We start from the raw sequence: 21,188 nt of genomic DNA on the forward strand, positions 1-21,188 counted from the left end.
TTTTTTCAATTAATTGAACAGCCCTAATAAACACACACACACACACACACACACGTTTGTTTTTGTGAAAAGTGGGGACATCCCATAGGCGTATTGGTTTTTATAATGTAGAAACTGTATCTTCTATCGCCCTTCACCAACCCTACCCCTAACCCTAACCCTCAAAGGAAACTTTGTGCATTTTTACTTTCTCAAAAAAACCTCATTCTGTATGATTTATAAGCGTTTTGAAAAATGGGGAATGGGTTATGTCCTCATAAGTCACCCTCTCCTTGTAATACCTGTGTCATACCCATGTCATTATACAGAGTTGTGTCCTGATATGTCACAAAAACATGCCCACACACACTACATGCAATAAAAATAGATAAATCTATGAAGTCACATACAGTACATGATAATGTCATGGGCTTGAGGAATTATACATTCACATACTTATTTTCTGTCAAAAGATATCTGAATAAAGTGGACTAGTTTAGGGCTAGCACATTCAATGCCCTGAACTATAAACATTTCTACTCCTCAACAATCACATACACCCACCACATCACTTTCAAAGTCAAGGCTGTTGGCTCAATCGCAAGCTGTGCTATTGAGGTGATCAGAGCCTGTTTTGTTCCAGATTTGTTGCACAGGATCAACACATTTTAACTGTCTTATTAAGCTGCAGACAGACCCACAGGAAACAGACGATCCCTGAAGGCCAAATGGGCTAAGCCGGGCCTGGTGCAGTCCACATGTCAGAACTGCACATGTGTTTTCCATCATTAATTAGCTGGGATGTTTGCTTTCCGTTCTCTTGATCGCTACGTTATTACATGAACACGATTGATTGACATTATGGCTTAGAAACAGCATTTCTTTCATTGATTTCAGCATCAAATGAAGCTCAGCAAAGTTCACCAGTAGTTTGCTGTGACCTCTGTAAAGGAGTACATAATTTGGAAAGTGTTGAATTGTACCCTTAAGTGCTATGGTAGTACCATGGTAGAGTGATGTTTCAGATGGTAATACCATGGTTCTGCAGTTGCTTCTTGGTTTACCAATTAATTCCAAGTATACAGTTACTTAAAAAAATTCATAGTAAATGTCAAAACAATGGTGTGCAGGTCCAAAATACATGTAATATGGTATTTTTGGTACTTTGTACTTTATTATTAAACAATTTGGTTTATTTATAATATTTATTTATAATGTATTTATAATACATTATGTATATAATACATTATGTATTTATAATACATTATGAGGGTATTCTTAAGGCATTATAATGAATGCATAATGCATTATAAAAAAACATATAATATGTTGTATCATCTCATGAATATTCATAGCAACAGTTTCAATATATAATAATATTTACTTATTTTTAGTTATAGGTTTTAAGAGTATGATGATTTATGACACAATGAACACGTTGCATCCACTTTTACAACAGATTATATTTTTTCATAGTTATAATAAGGCATTATAAGTCTCATATCTTGCCATTTTTCTGATGCTACTTTACTTAAAGCGGTCAAAGACCACTTATAAGTAGTAATAATAATAATAGTCATAAGATCAGATCAATGTGTAATATGACACATTTGCTTTGAACTATTTGTATTGTAATATTTGTTTGATTATTTTGATGGTACCCTTTAGACAGCTGTTGATAAGTAACTCTGCAACTACATGTCAACTAGCAGTCATTAGAGTATTATTATGTCTGCTACGGTAAATTTATGCTAACACTTTATTTTGATGGTCAACCAACCGATAAACTGACTATAAGTGTCTTTGCAAGTAGATCATCTTATTCTACCATACTAGATTCAACCATTCTTGAGCCTACTGATACTCTAATGAGAGTTAGTCGGCATGTAGTTGTAAAGTTGCTTACAGTCGATTGATTAGGGGGACCATCAAACAAAATGTAACCATATAAAACACTGAATTTTTTTCAGTTAGAGTATTAAACTCACATCAATTAATTAACATTAGCTCCACAGGAAACACTCTAATAACACTCAACATCTAACCACTCACAAGCTGTAGTAAGATACTGTGCAAATCTTAAACAATGTCAAGACATGATACAGTATATTATACTGTAAATGAAGTAGATTTAATATGAGTTTATTGTGTGTTATAAATAATCATACTCTTAAATTTATAACCACAAATATATTATAATTGTTGTTATGATTATTCATGAATACGGGCTTCATAGAAAGTGTTACCAAAATCTCTTATCCTCATTAAGGCTGCATTTATCCTAACTTTTGAATGGTAATGTAAGTAGTCGATAGGGCTAAAACGATTAGTTGACATTATCAACAACGTCGACAATAAAAAATTGGTCTGAGGAGGAAAGTATCCTTACAAATATATTCACCCCTTATTCCAAGAGGCTTAAAGTTCAGAAGAATGATATACTTGCGTCCATGTTTTAAAGCTTCCACAAAATACAAATCCTATACATTTCCTCCATTTATTAGGTTTTAAATATGAGTTCTTGTGTGCTTCATAAGTCATAAGTGATTTAGCACATCTGTTGCCAGGACATCTTGCACAACAAACAGTGTATAATCTATGCGCCTCAAACTTTTTTCATAGTTTGGCTGGTCCTGCGACTTATAGTCAGGTGCAACTTATTCATCACAATTAATTTGACATGAACTAAGAGAAATGAACTAAGAGAAATGGACCAAGAGAAAACATTACCGTTTACAGCTTGCGGCTGGAGACTGTAATGTTTTCTCTTGGTTTTTGATTCTAAATAAATGCGACTTATAGTCCGGTGCGACTTATGTATGTTTTTGTCCTCATCATGACATATTTTTGGAATTATGTGACTTATACTCAGGTGCGACTTATAGTCCGAAAAATACGGTAATTGTAATTACATTATATGGCGGAAGTAATTACCTTTATTTGTTAGAATGTGTATATTTTAACTAACTGCAAAAGCTGAATAATCAAAAAATGTCTAACGGTGAATCAGTTAAATAATCAATGATTAGTTGACCAATCAGTGTAATAAATATTAGATTAATAAATTATCAAAATAATCGTCTGCTGCAGCCCTAGTGGTCAAAATCGATTAAACAGAGCAAATTCACATAAGTCATAACCTCTGCTTAATGTTTTAACATTAAATATTTGAGCAATGTTTCAGATGAGAAACCACTATAAACAAGACATCTTCATTTTCTCACAAACTGCTTTGTGTTTGCAGTGCATGCTTGTTCTGGGTGGTTGCTTACTTTTCCAAATCGAAAGATTCAAATATTGAAAGTCAGAATGTTTAGGAAAGCAATAGTGCACATCTTCTCAAAAAGCCACATGATTTGATCATTCATTTCCACATTCAATTTTCTTCAGCAAAATAATACATTTTTCTATAGCAATAGCAGTTGAGGTTGAGTTATGTGCCAAAGTTTAATAGGTACAATGGTAAAAAGGAAGAACCAAAGTTTCTGAAGATTCCAAACTAATGAAGCAGCGCAGTGCAAACCTCTCATGAATATCCACAGAAACACTGCAACTATGATGATATTCCAAACAAACATATTGTCAAAACAGAACTGATAATCCAAAGAGCAAGTTGTCCTCTTCTTATGATAACTTAGACAAAAGACGCCCATTATCAGGGTAGCCAATGCTGAGATACTACTAGAAGGATCCATCTGACCCTGAAGCCAAGATACTGTCAATGATGACTATGTGAAGATATGTAAAATGCTGTTTTGCAACCACACCATTTATGTAACACTTTGATAAGACAAATTCCAGTTAAACAAGAGCAAGAGTGTTGTATGCTAAACAGTACTGTAGGTACGTTTACATGCAATCAAATAATGCATTTATAATCAGATTGACAATTATTGTAAACTGTTTTAAATTTTCTAACTGAAGGGTCGGTGTAAATCATAAATAATGTTTAACATGAAAATTTTAGCTATGTAAACACCTGAATCTTACTACTTTTTTAATCTGATTCCAAAATAGCTTGCACACACATACAGGTACTTGATATGGATGTTGCAGAGAAGACCGAGGAGCCATTTACACAACACCATTCATTTACATGACAATGCATTTTGGAAACCTGACCATGAAAAAAACAGGCTACAAAATGCAAGTTATTGAAAACAATACTATTATTGTCTCAGTGTAAACTATGAACAATTTTTAAAAACAGTGAAATCATAGGCATATGCATTATGTGTTTAGTCCACTGTTATGTATGTTGGCGCATAGAGTTTCTTTACCAAGTGAAGATCGCCAACTACTGGCCTGGCAATGCATAATAAAGCATTTTTACAAATCCATGTGAACAGAGATCGTTTTGACAAAGTTGTCATCTGTGCACAAACTTTTCAAAAAGGCAAAGATTTTTTTTAGTACAGTCATTGTTGTGTAAATGTACCCTGAACATATTGAATATTTGCTAAAAAGCTTTTCTGACAGGTTTATCAAATTTCTGTTCAGACACATTATCAGGGCAAAAATGTCAATTTTGCTTACAGTAGATATGGTGACATTTTTGCAGTGGCTTTTTCCAGTTTTGAATATGTTCATCAGAATATGTTTCAGATGTGGGATGCCAGGTCTTACCTTTCTTTGACTTGGCACCAATCTTTAGTTTGGAAGGCCATGCAATCTGAGTATCTGTCTCCTCCATGACCTGTGGGGCATAAAGGACACACGTTAAAATGTCAAGGTCAATTCCCACTATTACATTTAGTGTGTTTTTTTTTTTTTTGCATCAAAAAGTTTTAATCACAAACTCTCACTCTCTTTCTGACCCTGGACAATCATGTTAATGTGTTCATTGTTTCGCATATGTTCAGTAAGAGTAAAATAATACATTTATTATATACAAATATCTCAAAGTATCTAGAGCAATAAATCAAAATATCTGGAAACCAAGGAAATATATATGGAAAACAGAAACTATCCCTTTTAATACTTGCATCATTATAAATGGGGCATGTAAATGCCCGCAGCCATTGGGAGAGAGTTTGAACAGGATATGAGGGCCAGTAAAGCGATTGTGAAAGCCTTTGTGCAGCTGTATCTAGCAATACAAGCAGTGACCAGTACAGTTCTGTAGGGTCACTGATTCAGATTGTTGCTGCCTGGATAATTACAGGGTCTAGAGGTCTTACAGATGATTCTGAGGTGTCTTCACCAAGTACAAAGCAAATAAGCTGATGTCACTTCTGGGCAGTAGGTATTTCCCAGGGTTCTCACTAGCAGATGTCACTGCTGGCTCTGTTCCAAAACCTATAAGCTCCCTCCGTAGGGATCACAAGCTGTGAAGCCTGTTATAAGAGATTGGCAGTAAGTTGCATTATGCCTCCTAAGATGCCTTCTTTTTGCTAAATTCTAAATCAATATTACACAATATTGAAAAATTGTTGGAAATATATTTTTGCAAAACTCCAAAGATGTACCTACTGTGTATATACACAGCAGTTCCCGCTAAAATTAACACTAGAGGCAGTAAAACACCAACCATTTTTATTTCTTTAAACATTTGTGCAGACTATAGATTGATAAACACTTATTTCTGCAAAGTTTTCTTGCACAATACTGTGTTATGACTTCAGCAACACATAAACGGTTCCATATGTATGGCTTTTCAAGCATAGTAAATTTGCTCTTTAGCGCACCTGGTAGAGCATTGCACTTGTAGCATCAAGCTAAAATGGCATGGTTTCTCCAGCAAATGTATATTTTTATCTCATGTTTGCTTTTGTTAACACTGTTGGTTAGGTATAATGTAGGGTTTTGTTTTGGTGGTACGTTCATCTCCTAACTACCTCAATGCATACTGAAATCAGCGTAATAAAATGTCGCCTCATTCACATTCATCTGATTCGGACAAAACATTTTCACAGAGAATGCAAACCTAGAATACACAGCAAAATTAAATCCAACATGGTGAACAAAGTGAGAGAAATCTTGATTACAAATACTCATAACTCATCAAACAATGAAAACTTTGACCTAGCATTTGGACTGTATGCTCAAAGTATCACATGCTTAGCAACCTGCTTGAAATCAGTTGTAAATCAAATCTTTATGTGAGAAGTGCTACTTGTTTGATACGTGAGGGCTTGTTGACTATCAACAGTGTTCAAAATGAGCTTTCATTTCAGATGCTGCTTTAGAAGGCAGCTGACAACAAGGCAGTACGTTATGTTTTGGAACAGTGTGTTGAATGCTATTGTGCCACTGTAAAGTAGGTCTCATTTTCCTCTTTTACGGTTCTTTATCAATTACTCACTCGCTCATTTACTCACAGAACTCTGGCTGGCATCCTACTATCTAACAATGACCTGCATAAACCAGTCTGTGAATGCGGTTTTTGGCAAAGCTGTACCCGCTTGAAAGACGTTTTCAAACAGACTACACACAGCTCCCGAAAACTCACACAGCCAAAATATTTGACATGTTATAGGACACCCCCGTAAAGGGCCTAATGTTCTAAAGTGGGTTGTTAATTTAACAAGCCCAGAATTAATACTCAACTCTGGTTGCCCACAGATACACTTTCAAGGATATTAATTATCCTTTCAATAGGATATTATATTTTTTAGAGGAAGATTCAATTTCAGATTTATTCTATCATTTTATAAGTTGGTATGTGAATTTTAAGCTGATGAAAAAAAGCACAAATATAGCCAAATATGTCTAAAAATATAATAAAAAGTTGATTAAATTCATGTTATGCAAAGTAATTTTTAATGGGAAAAGCCCCCACAGGAAGATAATGTAAAGCCATGTGGCAGATGAGTAAAATAGACAAAATATTTATTTTGAGATCAACATATAGTTACATTTACATAAAATCATTAGTCCACAGAAATCCAATGAAGCTTGCGTTGGAAGCATTAAAAAATGGGACCTCTGTGAAAAGCTTGTAAATCACTAGTATACACTAAAAGGTATTTGCATTATATATTAAACCATGTGATTACTGTATATTTATGATGTGAGCACACTCCTGCTGTGCTCCACCGTGAGAATGGACAAAATGATGCAAGACTGTGTTTGCCACCTGTTTCCTGTCCCAGTCCCGCTGTGAGGTGCCACAGGTGTTCGGCAAGGAATTCTGGGCCTTAAGACCAGACTCATTTTGGGCCTTAGTTCACATAAACAACTTTAAGTGTCATAAAAAAAATGTTGGGCCTTCTATTGACTCAGCTGAGGCTCTGAAGTGTGCTTGGTCCACTGGGTCGGGGTGACACTGTTCCTGTTTTTTATCAAGGTTTGGGTACATAGGGAACGTGAACTTACACAAGTGAGAGGGACACGTAATACAAATCCAACTCAGCATCAGAGACATTTGACTTGCAGGGAAAATAACAAGAATCAGTTTTTACAGAATCACATGCTTCTACAGCAGAGGACGGATCTGTATAATATCACCCTGTTTTTCTTGATCTCCTCAAATATTGCTATCTTTGAAGATTCCCCTCCATAAATAGAAAGCATCGGGAGAGTTGAAAAACAAACCAGGGTGCTTTATTCACCAACAAAAGCTCATCTACTGTTTAGGCAAGAAACCAGATGATTTCCTAAAGCTGTTTTACATCAGTAAATTAACAGTGACTAAACACTCAACATCACTCTGGTCCTCTGAGCAGCATGAAAAACAAACTATTGCTACTTTTAATGAATTATAGAGGGAAAGCAACCAAAACAACAAATACTAGAATGCTCCCATCCTGTTATAATCAACAAAGCAGTCACTGAATGTTTACAGCTTCGTGTGACGTTTGCACCTTGCATTATAGCTTCAGTCTCTTGTGGATTCTCATCAATACTCTCATTATAATTTACTAGGAGTCTCAAATCTCTTCCATGAGTGATATTTACCTTGATACCTCAGATATTATGTTTTATATTTCACCTTGATTAATATCTCAATTTATATAAACTATGTTTACATGCACACCTATATTCTGGTTGCAGCAATATCCTGAATATGAGGTTCATACAGTATGCACAATGTTACTACTTTTCGCAATAATGTAATAATAAGGAATAAGGATTTCTAGCCTTCAAAAATGACTCACACGATAAATGGAATAGGTCATACAATCACTAATTTGAATTGGAATCAGAATTAAGGAAATCATATATTTTTTTAAACCAGGGAATCGGATTGTGGCATTTACATGGCTAATTAGAATATTGCCAAATTCTAAATAAACTAATGAATAGTGATGTGCATGCAAACATAGTCACTGGCACTACTCTCTCTCTCTCTCTCTCTCTCTCTCTCTCTCTCTCTATATATATATATATATATATATATGTTTGTTTTTTTATAATAAAATACATATAATACATAATTAAAATTTGTATTGAATACCTGTTGCTGCCATAATAATGGCCCATTTTAAATGTGCATGTGCTTTTCTTCTCCCACTCTCTGTGGTGGAGTGGTGAAGATATACTGTTCTAGTAAATTCTTTCCAGTATTTCAGTAATAAAAGTGTATATCTTTTATTGCATGCAAATTAGAGTGAAGTACAACAGTTACCGTACGGTGCTTAGCAGTGGTCAAAATGATTTAAACAGTTCATTTTGAATCAATGCCCTTCTTGTAAACTCAGAGATGTGGATTCAGACGGCAATTGGTGTTAGTATAAACAGTAGATAATTCAGCTGGGGATTTTTTATGTGGGTGGAGGAAGAAAAACACTAACATTCTGGATTCGGATGCCAATGAAACCACTGGCTAACCCCTCTAAATACTGAAAAATAGTTTACATTCCCATAAGAAACATTTAAACAGGACTTTTGTCAGGTTTTTCTCAAAACTTACAGTTTAGATTCTTTTACCGGATAAAATAACACATTTTAAAGTGCTAAGCATTTTTGATTTAGGATCATGCATTTAAACACAAGCATACAGCAACACAAAAAAAAAAAAAAAAAAAAAAAAAAAAAACAACACACACTCAGGGCTCCCAGAGTTTTTAGCTGCAGTCCTGCATATAAAGACTGAAGAAGAGGAAGAGGAATGAATTACTGAACTTGAAGATGCATGGACATCTAGACAAACGATCAAATGGAAACCAACACTGTTAATTGCATTCAATAAATTTTCTCATTTAGAAACTTGGACAGAACAAGGCTGTTATTTTCATTGATGGTATCCATGATCAAAAAGCACATGGCTAGATGGCCAGATATCTGTCACTTGCATGGCTGAGCAAAGCATTACTCTTCAGCATAATAGAAACCAGTCCATTTGGAATAAGAAGGCTGAACCTCCATCATATATTATGACCAACGCTATCTCATGACCAATTCGTACGTATTTTACGAGGTGGCTTATTCGTACGAATTTGTATGACCTCACTCGTACGATTTTATACGACCCCAGTGACGGTTAGGTTTAGGGGCGGGGTTAGGTGTAGGTCATTCGTACAAATTCATACGAATTGTGCAACTCGTAAAATACTTACGATTTGGCAAACAATCGTATGAAATTGTACGAGTGTGGTCGTACGAATTCGTACGAATAAGCCACCTTGTGAAAAATGTACGAATTGCCGTGAGATCGGGTTGATGAGCGAGTGATTCGTTCACTCAAACATACTTTTATGACCAATCTTACAAATCTCAAATGAAAATGAGCTCAGAGGATTTAATATTCAGTGGCACAGAGTTGCATTTATATTTAGAATTTATTTATATATTTTAAAATATATTTTTTAATCAACCATACACTCACATTGATCTACAACTCATTTCAAACAGCTCAACTTAGGATGACAGCAAGAAAGCAAGTCATTCTTCATAATGTAGAATATTTCAAAATGGAAATTTTTACAGCACAGTTTGGTTGAGATGAAAGTAGTCTCTAGAGGCCCGTAGCACTGTTAACCAATCAAGGATGTGCCTTTTGCTCCTTTGAAGGGATACAACTTCGTCCAACAAAAGGAAATGTACAATCACTTTCAAAACAGCTCTCTCGATTTGACTTAACGAGAACTTATAAATAATATTCCGACCTCACACAAACATACACCCAGATCCAGGCCTGGGAAAATCCCTTGCCTTTTGTTTTGGAAAAAAAATGTGTGGTAGGAAGGTCAAAAAAGAAATCCAGCCAACCAGAGCACTTCATTATTATACTGAGCGGAAATCAGGCAGACAGACAGTGAGCAAGAGCGCGTCGAGTCATCTATCATGAGGTGCGGGAAATGCCTGGCAATATTACAAACTCGCAGAGTAATTCCATATGATCCCTATCCCAAACAGATTCTCTTATATCTGTGTGAGGCAACAAACACCCGCTGAGGACCAGGAGTTTGATCCATCACGTCAGCGCAGAGAGGCTTACCTCACAACTTGTGTGTGAACGGGATTGTGGGTGGAGGGCTAGGAAACATCCCAATTCAGTGTTTCCATGATCACATGGCTTCAGCGTACTGTGCGAGATGTTGTTGCTCACCCTGTGCATCGTTGAGACTGGCATCCCGTACGACTGATGAATCATGTTTGTTTTTCTATAATTCATGACATCTTGTCAAATAAAGAGGCAATACTAAGACTTAGAGGAAAATCAGACCAAATGTTTTCAAAGACAAAAACAAGGCTTCAGCAGCGAGAAGAAATCAAAAACAGGAAGGATCAGGTAAGGCTGAGAACACCACAGGTGCAAATTAGTAAAAGTAAAAAAATAAGACATTTTGTAGCATGTTCATGTTGCTCTTTTCCATGCAATTAATTTAAACGGCCACCAGAGGCTGTCAAGCTCCAAAAAAAATAAAAATAAAAATAATAATAAATACAGAATCATCATGAAAGTCGTCTATATGACTTCTCAATTAATTCTTCTCAAGTCTACAGTTCTGCTGGTATAATGTATTTTGTTGGACAAAACCCGTAAAATATTTTTTGGTTATAATTATTATATTTGGTTAAATGCCCGAAATAAGGTCCGTCAAACAGGATATTTTCACAGTTTATTTGACGACATAAAATAAAGCTTTTGCTAACATGTGGCTACATCTCGCTGAACAGAAAAAATCTCATCCAATCAGTCTTCTACTTGTACTATTCCAACTCACACTTTTAGGGAAAATGTTTTTAAATAAAGAGTTGCCGGATGCTTAATGTTGGTGATCTCTGTGTAGTTCATGTATAGCCTACATTTAGCTTTTTATTCCTGGTAATACGTATGCTTCAAATTTCAAAATTGTGTTAATTTGTGAAGATTATCACGAAAAGCAAAACATTTAAGAATCATAAACTTCTGTTTGTCATGGCAATAATCAAAATCGTATGGGAAAAAAGTTTTTTTTTTTTTTTTTGTTGAGGGAACCAGGGTGACTAACTTCTGAGCTAACCTACAAAAATACAACACTATAGCTTTCCATGCTTAATAGACAAATTTCATTAATTCAATAGACAGAAGTTAATTAAAAGTTCACTGTTCTTTAAAAATTATGAGACATGTGGAGCACTTTTTATAAAGGATGGATGCACTTTAATTTGCTTCAAAATCTTGACCACCATCCACTGCCATTATAAAGCTTTGAAGAGCCAGGTCATTTTTTTTTTTTTTTTTTAATAACTCCAATTGCATTTTTTCTGAAATAAGAAAGTAGGATGTAGGTGTGGAACAATACATGTATTTGTACCGATCCGTCATGGTATAGACATCTCGGTTTGGTTCATGAGACCTTACAACGAATACAGGCAATTTACCCCAATCCAAAAGGTGGGTGCTCGCAGCAATGCAGTGCTGTTTGATAACCAGCCGCCAGCAGAAGAACAGCGAATGCTGTGAGTTTTGGCACTTAAAACAAAGCCCACAAGACACTGACCATGTACTGAGTCTGTATGCGTCTCTCACAGACTGACAAAGGAGTATAATTTAAAGTTGTGTCCAATCAACTCTTTGCGAAATGGAGCTTTGTGCTCGTGTATCCTACCGCTCTCATTTGGCACAAATCCAAATATTCCAGAATATTTCCATATTTGCGATGTAACATTATTTATTATGTCAATTATGTAATTTGTGTACTTCAGTTGCATTCCAACGGTGACACAGAGGCAGGCGTGTTGATGTTTGGTTCACTGTATTTTATTTGGATAATGTGCCAACTGTGCTGTGAAGTTAGCAATGCTGGAACTGATGTGTTGTGTGTGTGTGTGTTTGTGCACGTGAGCAGGAACGATCACTTCAACTATTTCCTTATACCAGTATAATCAGCTTTAAACACTTATTGTCTTATTAATAATCCATCATTGCATAAAGTTCTGTTTTTATTTGTGTACACTCACAATGAAAACGAAACATTTTGCTTTTGTAAAATAAAGAATTCAAATAGATGTCACTTTCTGCCATTTTTTTCCTTTTCTGTGAAAAAATTAAGCCTGTCACAAAAATGAACTGAAAATCAGAATAAAGTATACGTTATATGTCGCACTGTTTTATTCTTGTTTATGTATAAACTAAATCAAATATATTTCAATATTTTTTTTCTTTGTATGTATATATGTACCACAGATTATATATGTATAACATAATGTAATAATATTTAATATTTTCACATATAGGTGGATTTATTTTTTTAAATTAGTATTACTGTCTGTTCAAAATAAATAAAAATAAACCTAGCATGGTAGATTTTTATTTCCCTGAAAAAATCGTATTGAGCTGTGACCCCGAACCGAGGTATGTAACAAACCGTGACATCTGTTTACCATTCCATCCCTACTAGGATGGCTTGAGTCTGATTAAATCATGGGATCATTTTCATTTTCAAATATAAATATAAAAGTACCTCCGAGGGAGCTCAGATTTCATAGCTGTTTAAAGGCCCAATATGAAATTGATTAAATTATGGCACACCATACAATACAGGTCTTTGTACAGGCACAGGTGGCATGTTAACTTTTTATGCCCACCCTTCTTGTTGAGGCTTTTTGTCATTGCTCCAGCCAACATGCACCTGTTTTTCATTTCCTTCCCAAAATTCCACATCAGTCCATTGACAAATAACTTACAACAGTGTAAAATTTTTCCTCATTCTGTAAACAACTAGGAGGGTTTAAAGGGACAAAGAAGAGTTTATGAATGAACCCATTAGTTTATAAAATACAACATGAAAAACGGCATCATGCAATACCAGACAAAAATGTATAGATTTTAATTGTCTAAAAATAAATAATCTACACTAAAACACAGATTTTTTTTATTACCTTTTCTGAATCATGCAAGCCTGTTTTACCACAACGCTAAGGTGTTGTGGATGCTGGAGGTTTTCTGACTGTTCATTAGCAAATTTATATGCCATTGTGAGTGTTTTATGAGTGAATTCTATGTGATTGCTTACTTGCTTAAGTCAAAATGTCATGATAAGTCATGATATTCTAGGCTCTAAATATGGGAATTACAGTATTTTCTAGGGCTGCAAGATGTAGGGAAAAAATTATTGCAATTCTTCAGATAAAAATTGTGGTCATGAATTAAAATGTGATAATGTGCTTGTTTGTAGGGCTGATTAAATCTGGGATTTTGTGTTTATATATCAATATATATATATATATATATATAATATTTGTATTTAATAACAACAATAATAATAATAATAATTATTATTAATTTTATATTATTGTTAATAAATACAAAATATAAATATACTTAATAAAATATAAAAAATTTATAAAAAATATAATATAATACATAACTTTTTTTGTATATTATTTTTTTGTGCAGCCCTAGTATTTTCAAAAGCTGTCAAAAATTATAGTAAAATTAAATAGAAAAGTCTAATTACTTAGAAAAGTAATGGCACTCCTCTCCTTAACAAGTTTCATTTGATTTATTACTCTTATCTATTCATAACTGTGCAGGACAAGTTACACAAAAAAAGATTTTCCCCAAGTATGAGCAATAGGCCTAAGAGTGATGCTTGCATTGGCAAACACCTCCAATAAATTAAATAAATGAAACACTTTCATTTTTTAGTACTGAAACAAAAAACACGATGCAATAAATGTGAAATGCATTATTTTGTTAAAAAATTGTCTACAAAGCAACTATTTACATAGCAGTAGGAGTAGCTAAGCCAAAAATCTGTAAAAAAAAACTCGTATTATTTCTGCATTCTTTGAGAGAGATGAGGCGAGGTTTCCTGAGGTTTCTTCGTTACCTGATCGAGGCTCTCAGCATGAGGGAAACATCTAAGCAAAAAGGGCTGAATCCCATCATTGTGCAGGATCACGGAATACCTGATGGCTCAGACATGAAAACGCAGCCACCATGATGGACAGGAACGCAATGTTTTTATTGAAAACACACAAAATTTCAGCGCGCTGTTATCACTCTAACAAAGACATGCTCTTGGGACGCGGGACGCTGAATCAGCAGAAATATTTTCCTCACAGTGAAAAGACTCCTACAGTTCTTTTTTTCTACTATTTTTAAGAAACACTCCTTTTAAACGGATTGTTGTTGTTTTCAACATTTGTGAGATCATTTCTAAGGTCATTTTCCATGAATTAATTTGTGAGTCTGGGTGCAGGCTGAATTTCACATTTTTAAATAGTGTGTTTAGATAAAGTATTTGTTTTCAGCACAAGTATGTTGACGTGAGCAGAAAAATACCACTCTTATCTTTTGATCACAATTACAAGGTTCCTTGAGAGATACACTGTGTTATTTCACAGAGGAATTATCATATCCTTCATTCTTAACGTTCCCTAATTGCTAAAATGAAAAACTGGATGGCCTACATTGTAAGCTGTATATAAAATAAAGATTATTAGAGTTTTACAAGATTTAAAATTTAAAGCAACAGTGCACCAACAAAAAAAAAAAAAAAAAAAAAAATTGCTGAAAATGTTTTCACCCTCAGGCCATCCAAGATTTAAATGAGTTTGCTGGAATTTAGATCACTTGCTCAACAATGGATTCTCTGCAGTGAATGGGTGCCGTCAGAATGAGAGTCCAAACCGCTGATAAAAACATCACAATAATCCACAAGTATTCTACTTGACTCACAAAGTGAAAATCTGTGTTTGTAGTAAACAAATTCATCAAGATATTTTTAACTTCAAACCATTGCTTCCAGCTAAAATATAAGTGCTCAATTCATAATATTGCTTTCTCCAGTTAAAAAAAATAAACTAAAAAAATGAATCAGGAGAGAAATATGCACAGATAGAGCACTGATTACAAGCAAAAACAGAAATAAGTAAGTCAAATGGATTACTTGTGGATTATTGTGATGTTTTTATCAGCTGTTTGGACTCTCATTCTGATGGCACCCATTCACTGCAGAGGATCCTTTGGTGAGCAAGTTATGTAATTTCTCAAAATTTGTTCTGATGAAGAAACAAACTCATATACATCTTGGATGGCCTGGGGGTTAGTCAATTTTCAGCAATTATTTTCTGGGTGAACTATTCAATTTATTTAATATGTTACATGGCATTCCTTTGTAACTGTTCCAGAAATGTACTAGCAATTTCTGAGTGAAAATAGCTATAATCGTGATTGTGCCGGAGCACACACACACACACACACACACACACACACACACACAGACTTCATGGATACACACGGTCAAAGTCCATAAGACTGCAAATCCACATATATTGTGTTGTTTGAGAAATGGCCATTGTTAGCACACTGTTCGTGACATGATAGGTTTTGTTTATTTGAAAAGCAGGGACTGGCGTTCCTGAAGCTTTGCATCAGCTGTAACTACCCTTGTGGCAGCCCAAGGCTTATGGTTCAGCCAGCCGTATCTTCCAGAACAGGCACTTTCCAAGCTCTCTTAACTGGGTCTGATTATTTTCCCACACCTTACAGGTCAAAACAAATGGAACATTGACATGGACTGTAATTCATACCAATATAGACTTGCCTGCAAGTGTGTTTATTTTGTAGGCCAGCATGCTCTGATTCAGGTGCTGATTCTCATTCCTGCCCTGAGCTGTCTGGCTTCTCCAGTCTGTATTTTTTCACAGCCTGCCAATCAGTCCAGCTAGTGTTCGCCCCAAATACTGTTCTACCCCACTGAGTCCAAATACGCCAAGTGAGCTTGTTTTGGCGAGGCCATAAACACACAGGAGTTTGAGTATCCTTCAGGGAGAGGTGTTGTGTCACGAGTAACTGACTAGGCTCTCGAAGCAAATGTTATTTATCACACACTTCACGCTTTTGCAGACGTCCTGTACACTTTTGCAGAGATCCATTTCAATGTAGTTATTTTGCCATTTTACCATGCAGATTTTGAACAGGGGGAGTTTAGCTCTGCCACGTAAATTAAGTAAAATATCACATTTCTCACTCATGTTATTTTGGATTATTAAAAAACAAATTATATATATATTTTTATATTAAATATGGTAATAATTAAGCATGAAAGGTACTGTCACGCCCCTGGACTCATTATGTTGCAGTTTCATTCCTCATGTTCTCTGTGTAACCTAGTTTCTGTCTCGTGTTAATTGTGTCATTATGTTCAGATGTGTCTTGTCAATTACCCTCTTTAAGTTCCAATTAAAAGTTGCAGTTTGTTCAGTATTAAGTTGTCTGGTCTCGTCAATGTGTAAGTGTGTTTCTGCTTTCACCTTATAGATTACCCCTATGTGGATTATTAAAGACTTTGTATCATCCTCTGCCTCGTTTAAGGGCTTCTCTCCATCACCACACCATGACAGGTACACAACATTACAAAATTTTAGGGACACTAAAATGTGTAAATATTTTTTAAATCAGTATCTTATGCTCTCCAAGGCTGCGTTTTATTTGATCAAAAATATAGTCAAAAACAGTAAATGTGACATGATTAGAATTTAAGTAATCATTTTCTAATGAATAGATTTTAAAATGTAATTTATTCCTTTAATGGCAAACTGAATTTTCAGCAGCCATCACTATTTCAGTGTCACGAGCCATCAGAAATCATTCTAATATTTGACTAATTTCTGATTATTTTGGCCATCAAAGATGTTGATGGGTTTGTTTCTTCTGAAAAGATCTGAGAAATTTACCATCACATCATTTGCTCACCAATGGATCCTCTGTAGTGAATGGGTGCCATCAGAATGAGTCTAAACGGAAGATAAAAAACATCACAATAATCCACATGAAGTGATGGTTTCAAGTTAAAATGCCTTAACAATGGTTTTGTTTCTTACCAACATGAAGCTTTTCGCTTCCCAAGATGTTAATTGAGTGGTGTGGATTATTGTGATGTTTTTAGCAGCTGTTTGGACTCTCATTCTTACGGCACCCATTCGCTGCAGATGATTCTATGGTGAACAAGTGATGTGATTCTGAAATTCAGTATATATTTAAACTTTTCTGGCTGAACTATTCCTTTAAACACATAAATGTGTCACACTGTTTGTGTTCTGAAGGACAGGGAGAAAGTCATATAAGTTTGGAATGACAGAATTCATATTTGTGGATGAATCTCTTTAAAGGATGTTGTTAAGCACAACACACAGCAGAGTGACTATATTCACAATGTCCCATATATTCTAAAATACAGAACATTGTTAATCACAAGCCATTTTTATAGAAAACTGAATCTAGACCCTGTCTTTTTGTAACTGACAGTTTACTATTTTCTGTTGCAGAATATATAAATTTGATTCAGATTTGGCTGAGCAAATACACACTGAGCCTACAACACTAGTTATGGATGTCCCGTATTTATTCTATTACCACAATGATAGTATTTTGCGGCTTGAGAACCACAAAGATATTGCACTGTTGTATCGTGCAGCACTAATTGCAGAAATAATTACACGTGACTGCCGCATGCGTCTGCCAAAACAATGTGGTTTTCCTTACCTTTTGAAAGAAGTCCTCACCTCCGTTGACTCGCCCCTCTGTGGCAGCTGCAGAGAAGAATGGGACATTTCAGAAAGAGCGTAACATCAGGAATCACTTATGCTGGCGTATTGACAAAATCAGCAATTCATATCAACACATTCTTCCACATGGCCTTGGGTGGAAAAATGTCTGCAATTTAAGCAGGACGTGGGACATTTTCCTGTCCATTTGGAGCAAGTCACCTCTACAGAAAAATCAATGCACTTCTCCTTTTTAAAGCTTTATGCAGGATTGTAATACACTTTGTGAGCATACTACATTTTGAAGGTTTAAATGACATGTATATTTTTAATGTGCATGGTGTAGTGGGTAAAGCTGTGGGTTCAGTTTCAACCCCATTTAGGGGTTCCTATATTTCTTCTTGAACATCAGGCTTTGCAGACTTTTTGTCAGCTTAACTACTTCGACATAACATATTTAGTGAAGTACACCCCCCCCCATGTCACATTTGCATGTTCATGGTTCGCTAATGGTCACATGACATGCAAGTATTTTTTATTTAATTTTTTCAAATGTTTTATAATTACAGTTGCAATATAAAAGTTATATTCTTAAACGTTTAACTTTCAAATATTCACGCTTTTAATTTGGCAGAATTGGCAGCCTTTGATTTGATAATCACATAGCTAGATCATGATTATACGATGATAGGCTTTTCATCAGCTCATTTGTGAAACCCTGATGTAGATCACAGCACTACCAACGCTAAGTGTCAAGTGATGAATCCCAGACAACACGGTATAAAAGGTATAATGTTTCTAAAGCATCTGCTAAATATGAAAATGCTAAATGTAACCCACATCATACAAGGAAACTGACATGCTTGCTTGGTTTTCCAAGAACATATGATTTAAATGAATCAATAAAATACAAAGACATGACTTGTTGGGCAAATTTTGATGTTGTTTAAGAACTTCAAAACCACAATATGCAGATGTCGATAGACGTAAACCACTTTATTTCTTTTTTCTTTTTTGATTTTCCAGATCAGGAACATGACCTACATTGAGAGATGCAGGCATAGTCTTGTTGGGCCAAGCTTTAAAATATGTGTCTACTGTAATCCAGATGAATGCAACATGTTTATTTATATCCAATGAATTACAGCGAGGGGAGGTTTTATTTTTTTTTTTTTTAGTTAGATTGACTGAAAATTGCTCAAACCACAGGCACTGGCTGAATCAGCCCTGCTTTACCGCTAAGACATGCTATCCAGTGGAGGAAACTCAAGAAGCCCTAAGAACAAACTGAACTCTACAGAGTTAACTACATTCAGGGGGACAGAATTACACATTTTTCTGTGATTGGACAAGAAACAAACCTAAACAGGTTTATGAAACTCAACATAGATACTATGACCTTCTCAAAAAATTATGAACAGAATTTGACCATTTAACTCCATGTTGCTCAAAACATCTGATGTGTGGCCACCACGTAGGCTACCAATGACAATGACAGTCTCACCCTCACACTCTTGGGACACACACAGATTGTTCTCTGCCTGTTATATATTTGCACACAACACTGGAAAACACTTGTTAAACTCCAATCCAATCAGACTGCTTGGCAGCATGGCAGCAACAACAGCAAAGTCATGGGTTCAAATTCCAAGAAATGCAAGAAACTGTGAAATATATACCTTGAATGCAGTGTTAGTCACTTTGGACCATACATTTAAGGTAGATGTAAGTTCCAGGAGTTGGTTCACAGGTCTTTAATCAATAAATGTTTAAAATAGTGAGACAAAAACATTTTGGCAACAGAAAATGAAACCACATAATACAGACACATAAACACAGAAGTGACAAATATATGTACACAAAATTAGCAAGCAAAAAACAAAAGTAAACATATCAGCACTTCACCAAGACCAAAAATGATGCTAGAGTAGCAATGTGCAAAATTTGTTGTGCTAAAATGAGAAGAGACTCATTGTATCACCTGACAACAGCATCAAAAGTGTCATTTCACCCATTTAATTACTGATATCTTTATTTTCAGCTTTAGAATCTGGCTAAATGAAAACTTTCATTTCAGTTTCTGAGTTTATGTACAAAGTCATCTCAGTGCATCACTGGGTTAAGTTACTGGGTTGATCTTATGAGCATTTCTAACTAACAAATCACCGGTCTTGCCAAAGATTCCAAGGTCTGTGATATTTATTTTTTTGAACACAGTTTCGGTCAGATTGTCAGGTCTCAGAATAAGCTGTGGAACAGAGAGTCAAAAGTCTTACTAATGAAAGGCTAAGACTCCACTGACTTCCATAATATGGAAAACTTTTGAAACAAATATCTTCTATGCAGCCCGCGGCTGCAGCTTTCTCTCATTTGGGGGTGTTTTGTGCAGTTGGAGCTGTGCTTGCGTCGCCGATTCGGCGATTCCACGCAGAACATAAATACAACTGGAAAAACCTGTGAAATCCAAGTGGAAAGGTTCAACATCTGTATTTATTGTATTGCTTTGTTTTCTTTAAGAATCCTGTTAGCACTTTATTTTTCATTGATATAAAGTAGATGTAATTCTTTTGTTCAGATCAAAACGTTATGACATTGTATATCACCACTGTGCACTTAAATTGTGAACCTTTAAAGAAGGGTCTAAAAATATATATGGTCTTTTTATAAAATATATTTTATATGTATTATACATTTAATTAAAGGATCCTGAAAGCAATTAAATTTCCCCCCATTTTCTCATACTGCACAAAAAGTGTATCAATAACACTGAATGTTACAGGGACTGATTATTGCAAATGCAAATCCCACTGTGTTCTGGTTAAACAATTATTATTTATTTATTGCTAAGGTTTGCATATGGTGGTGTGTTCTTAATGACAGCTTTCCTTACAATATATACTATTCCTAAAATAAGAAATATCCCAATATATCAACCTTGCTTACAGTATCGTAATGTATCTCAACATATCGTACCGCAGCCCCGGTATCCTGATACATATCGTATCGCTAGATTCTTGGCAATACACAGCCCTATTTAACATTTTTCATGATAACTAGGCTACTCCTGGGAGGTCAGGCAACTGCTCTTCACTTTACTTCACGCCAGCTTCGGTATAATAGCTTGATAGACTGATATCTTTTTTTTTTTTTTTCTTGGCATTTAGTATCTTTAAGCCACAGCCTTATGGAACATAAGAATAAATCAACAAAATGCTCAGCTCCACAGACAAATGTCAAGGCTTTGTTCATCATCCCATACAGTGAATATGTATAAAATAAATATCTATGAATTGCTGGAGCAGGTTAAACTTTCATTCTTATCCGAGATGGGCTGTGTTTCCCAA

The 21,188-nt window shown here is 35.1% G+C and overlaps 1 protein-coding gene across 2 annotated transcripts in view; it reads right to left on the reverse strand.

Annotated features, from left to right (window-relative positions):
• Positions 1-21,188, reverse strand: part of LOC113056341 (protein bicaudal C homolog 1-like) — a 92,555-nt gene that overhangs the window by 56,364 nt on the left and 15,003 nt on the right. For both annotated transcript variants that reach the window (XM_026223073.1, XM_026223074.1), the window contains exons 2-3: positions 17,843-17,889; positions 4,606-4,675 (exon numbers count right to left, since the gene is read on the reverse strand). In XM_026223073.1, coding sequence (XP_026078858.1) covers positions 4,606-4,675; positions 17,843-17,889 — 117 coding nt within the window. The remainder of the gene's footprint in view (positions 1-4,605; positions 4,676-17,842; positions 17,890-21,188) is intronic.

The sequence above is a fragment of the Carassius auratus genome, chromosome 37 (assembly GCF_003368295.1).
Source record: "Carassius auratus strain Wakin chromosome 37, ASM336829v1, whole genome shotgun sequence".
NCBI classification, from domain to species: Eukaryota; Metazoa; Chordata; class Actinopteri; order Cypriniformes; family Cyprinidae; genus Carassius; species Carassius auratus.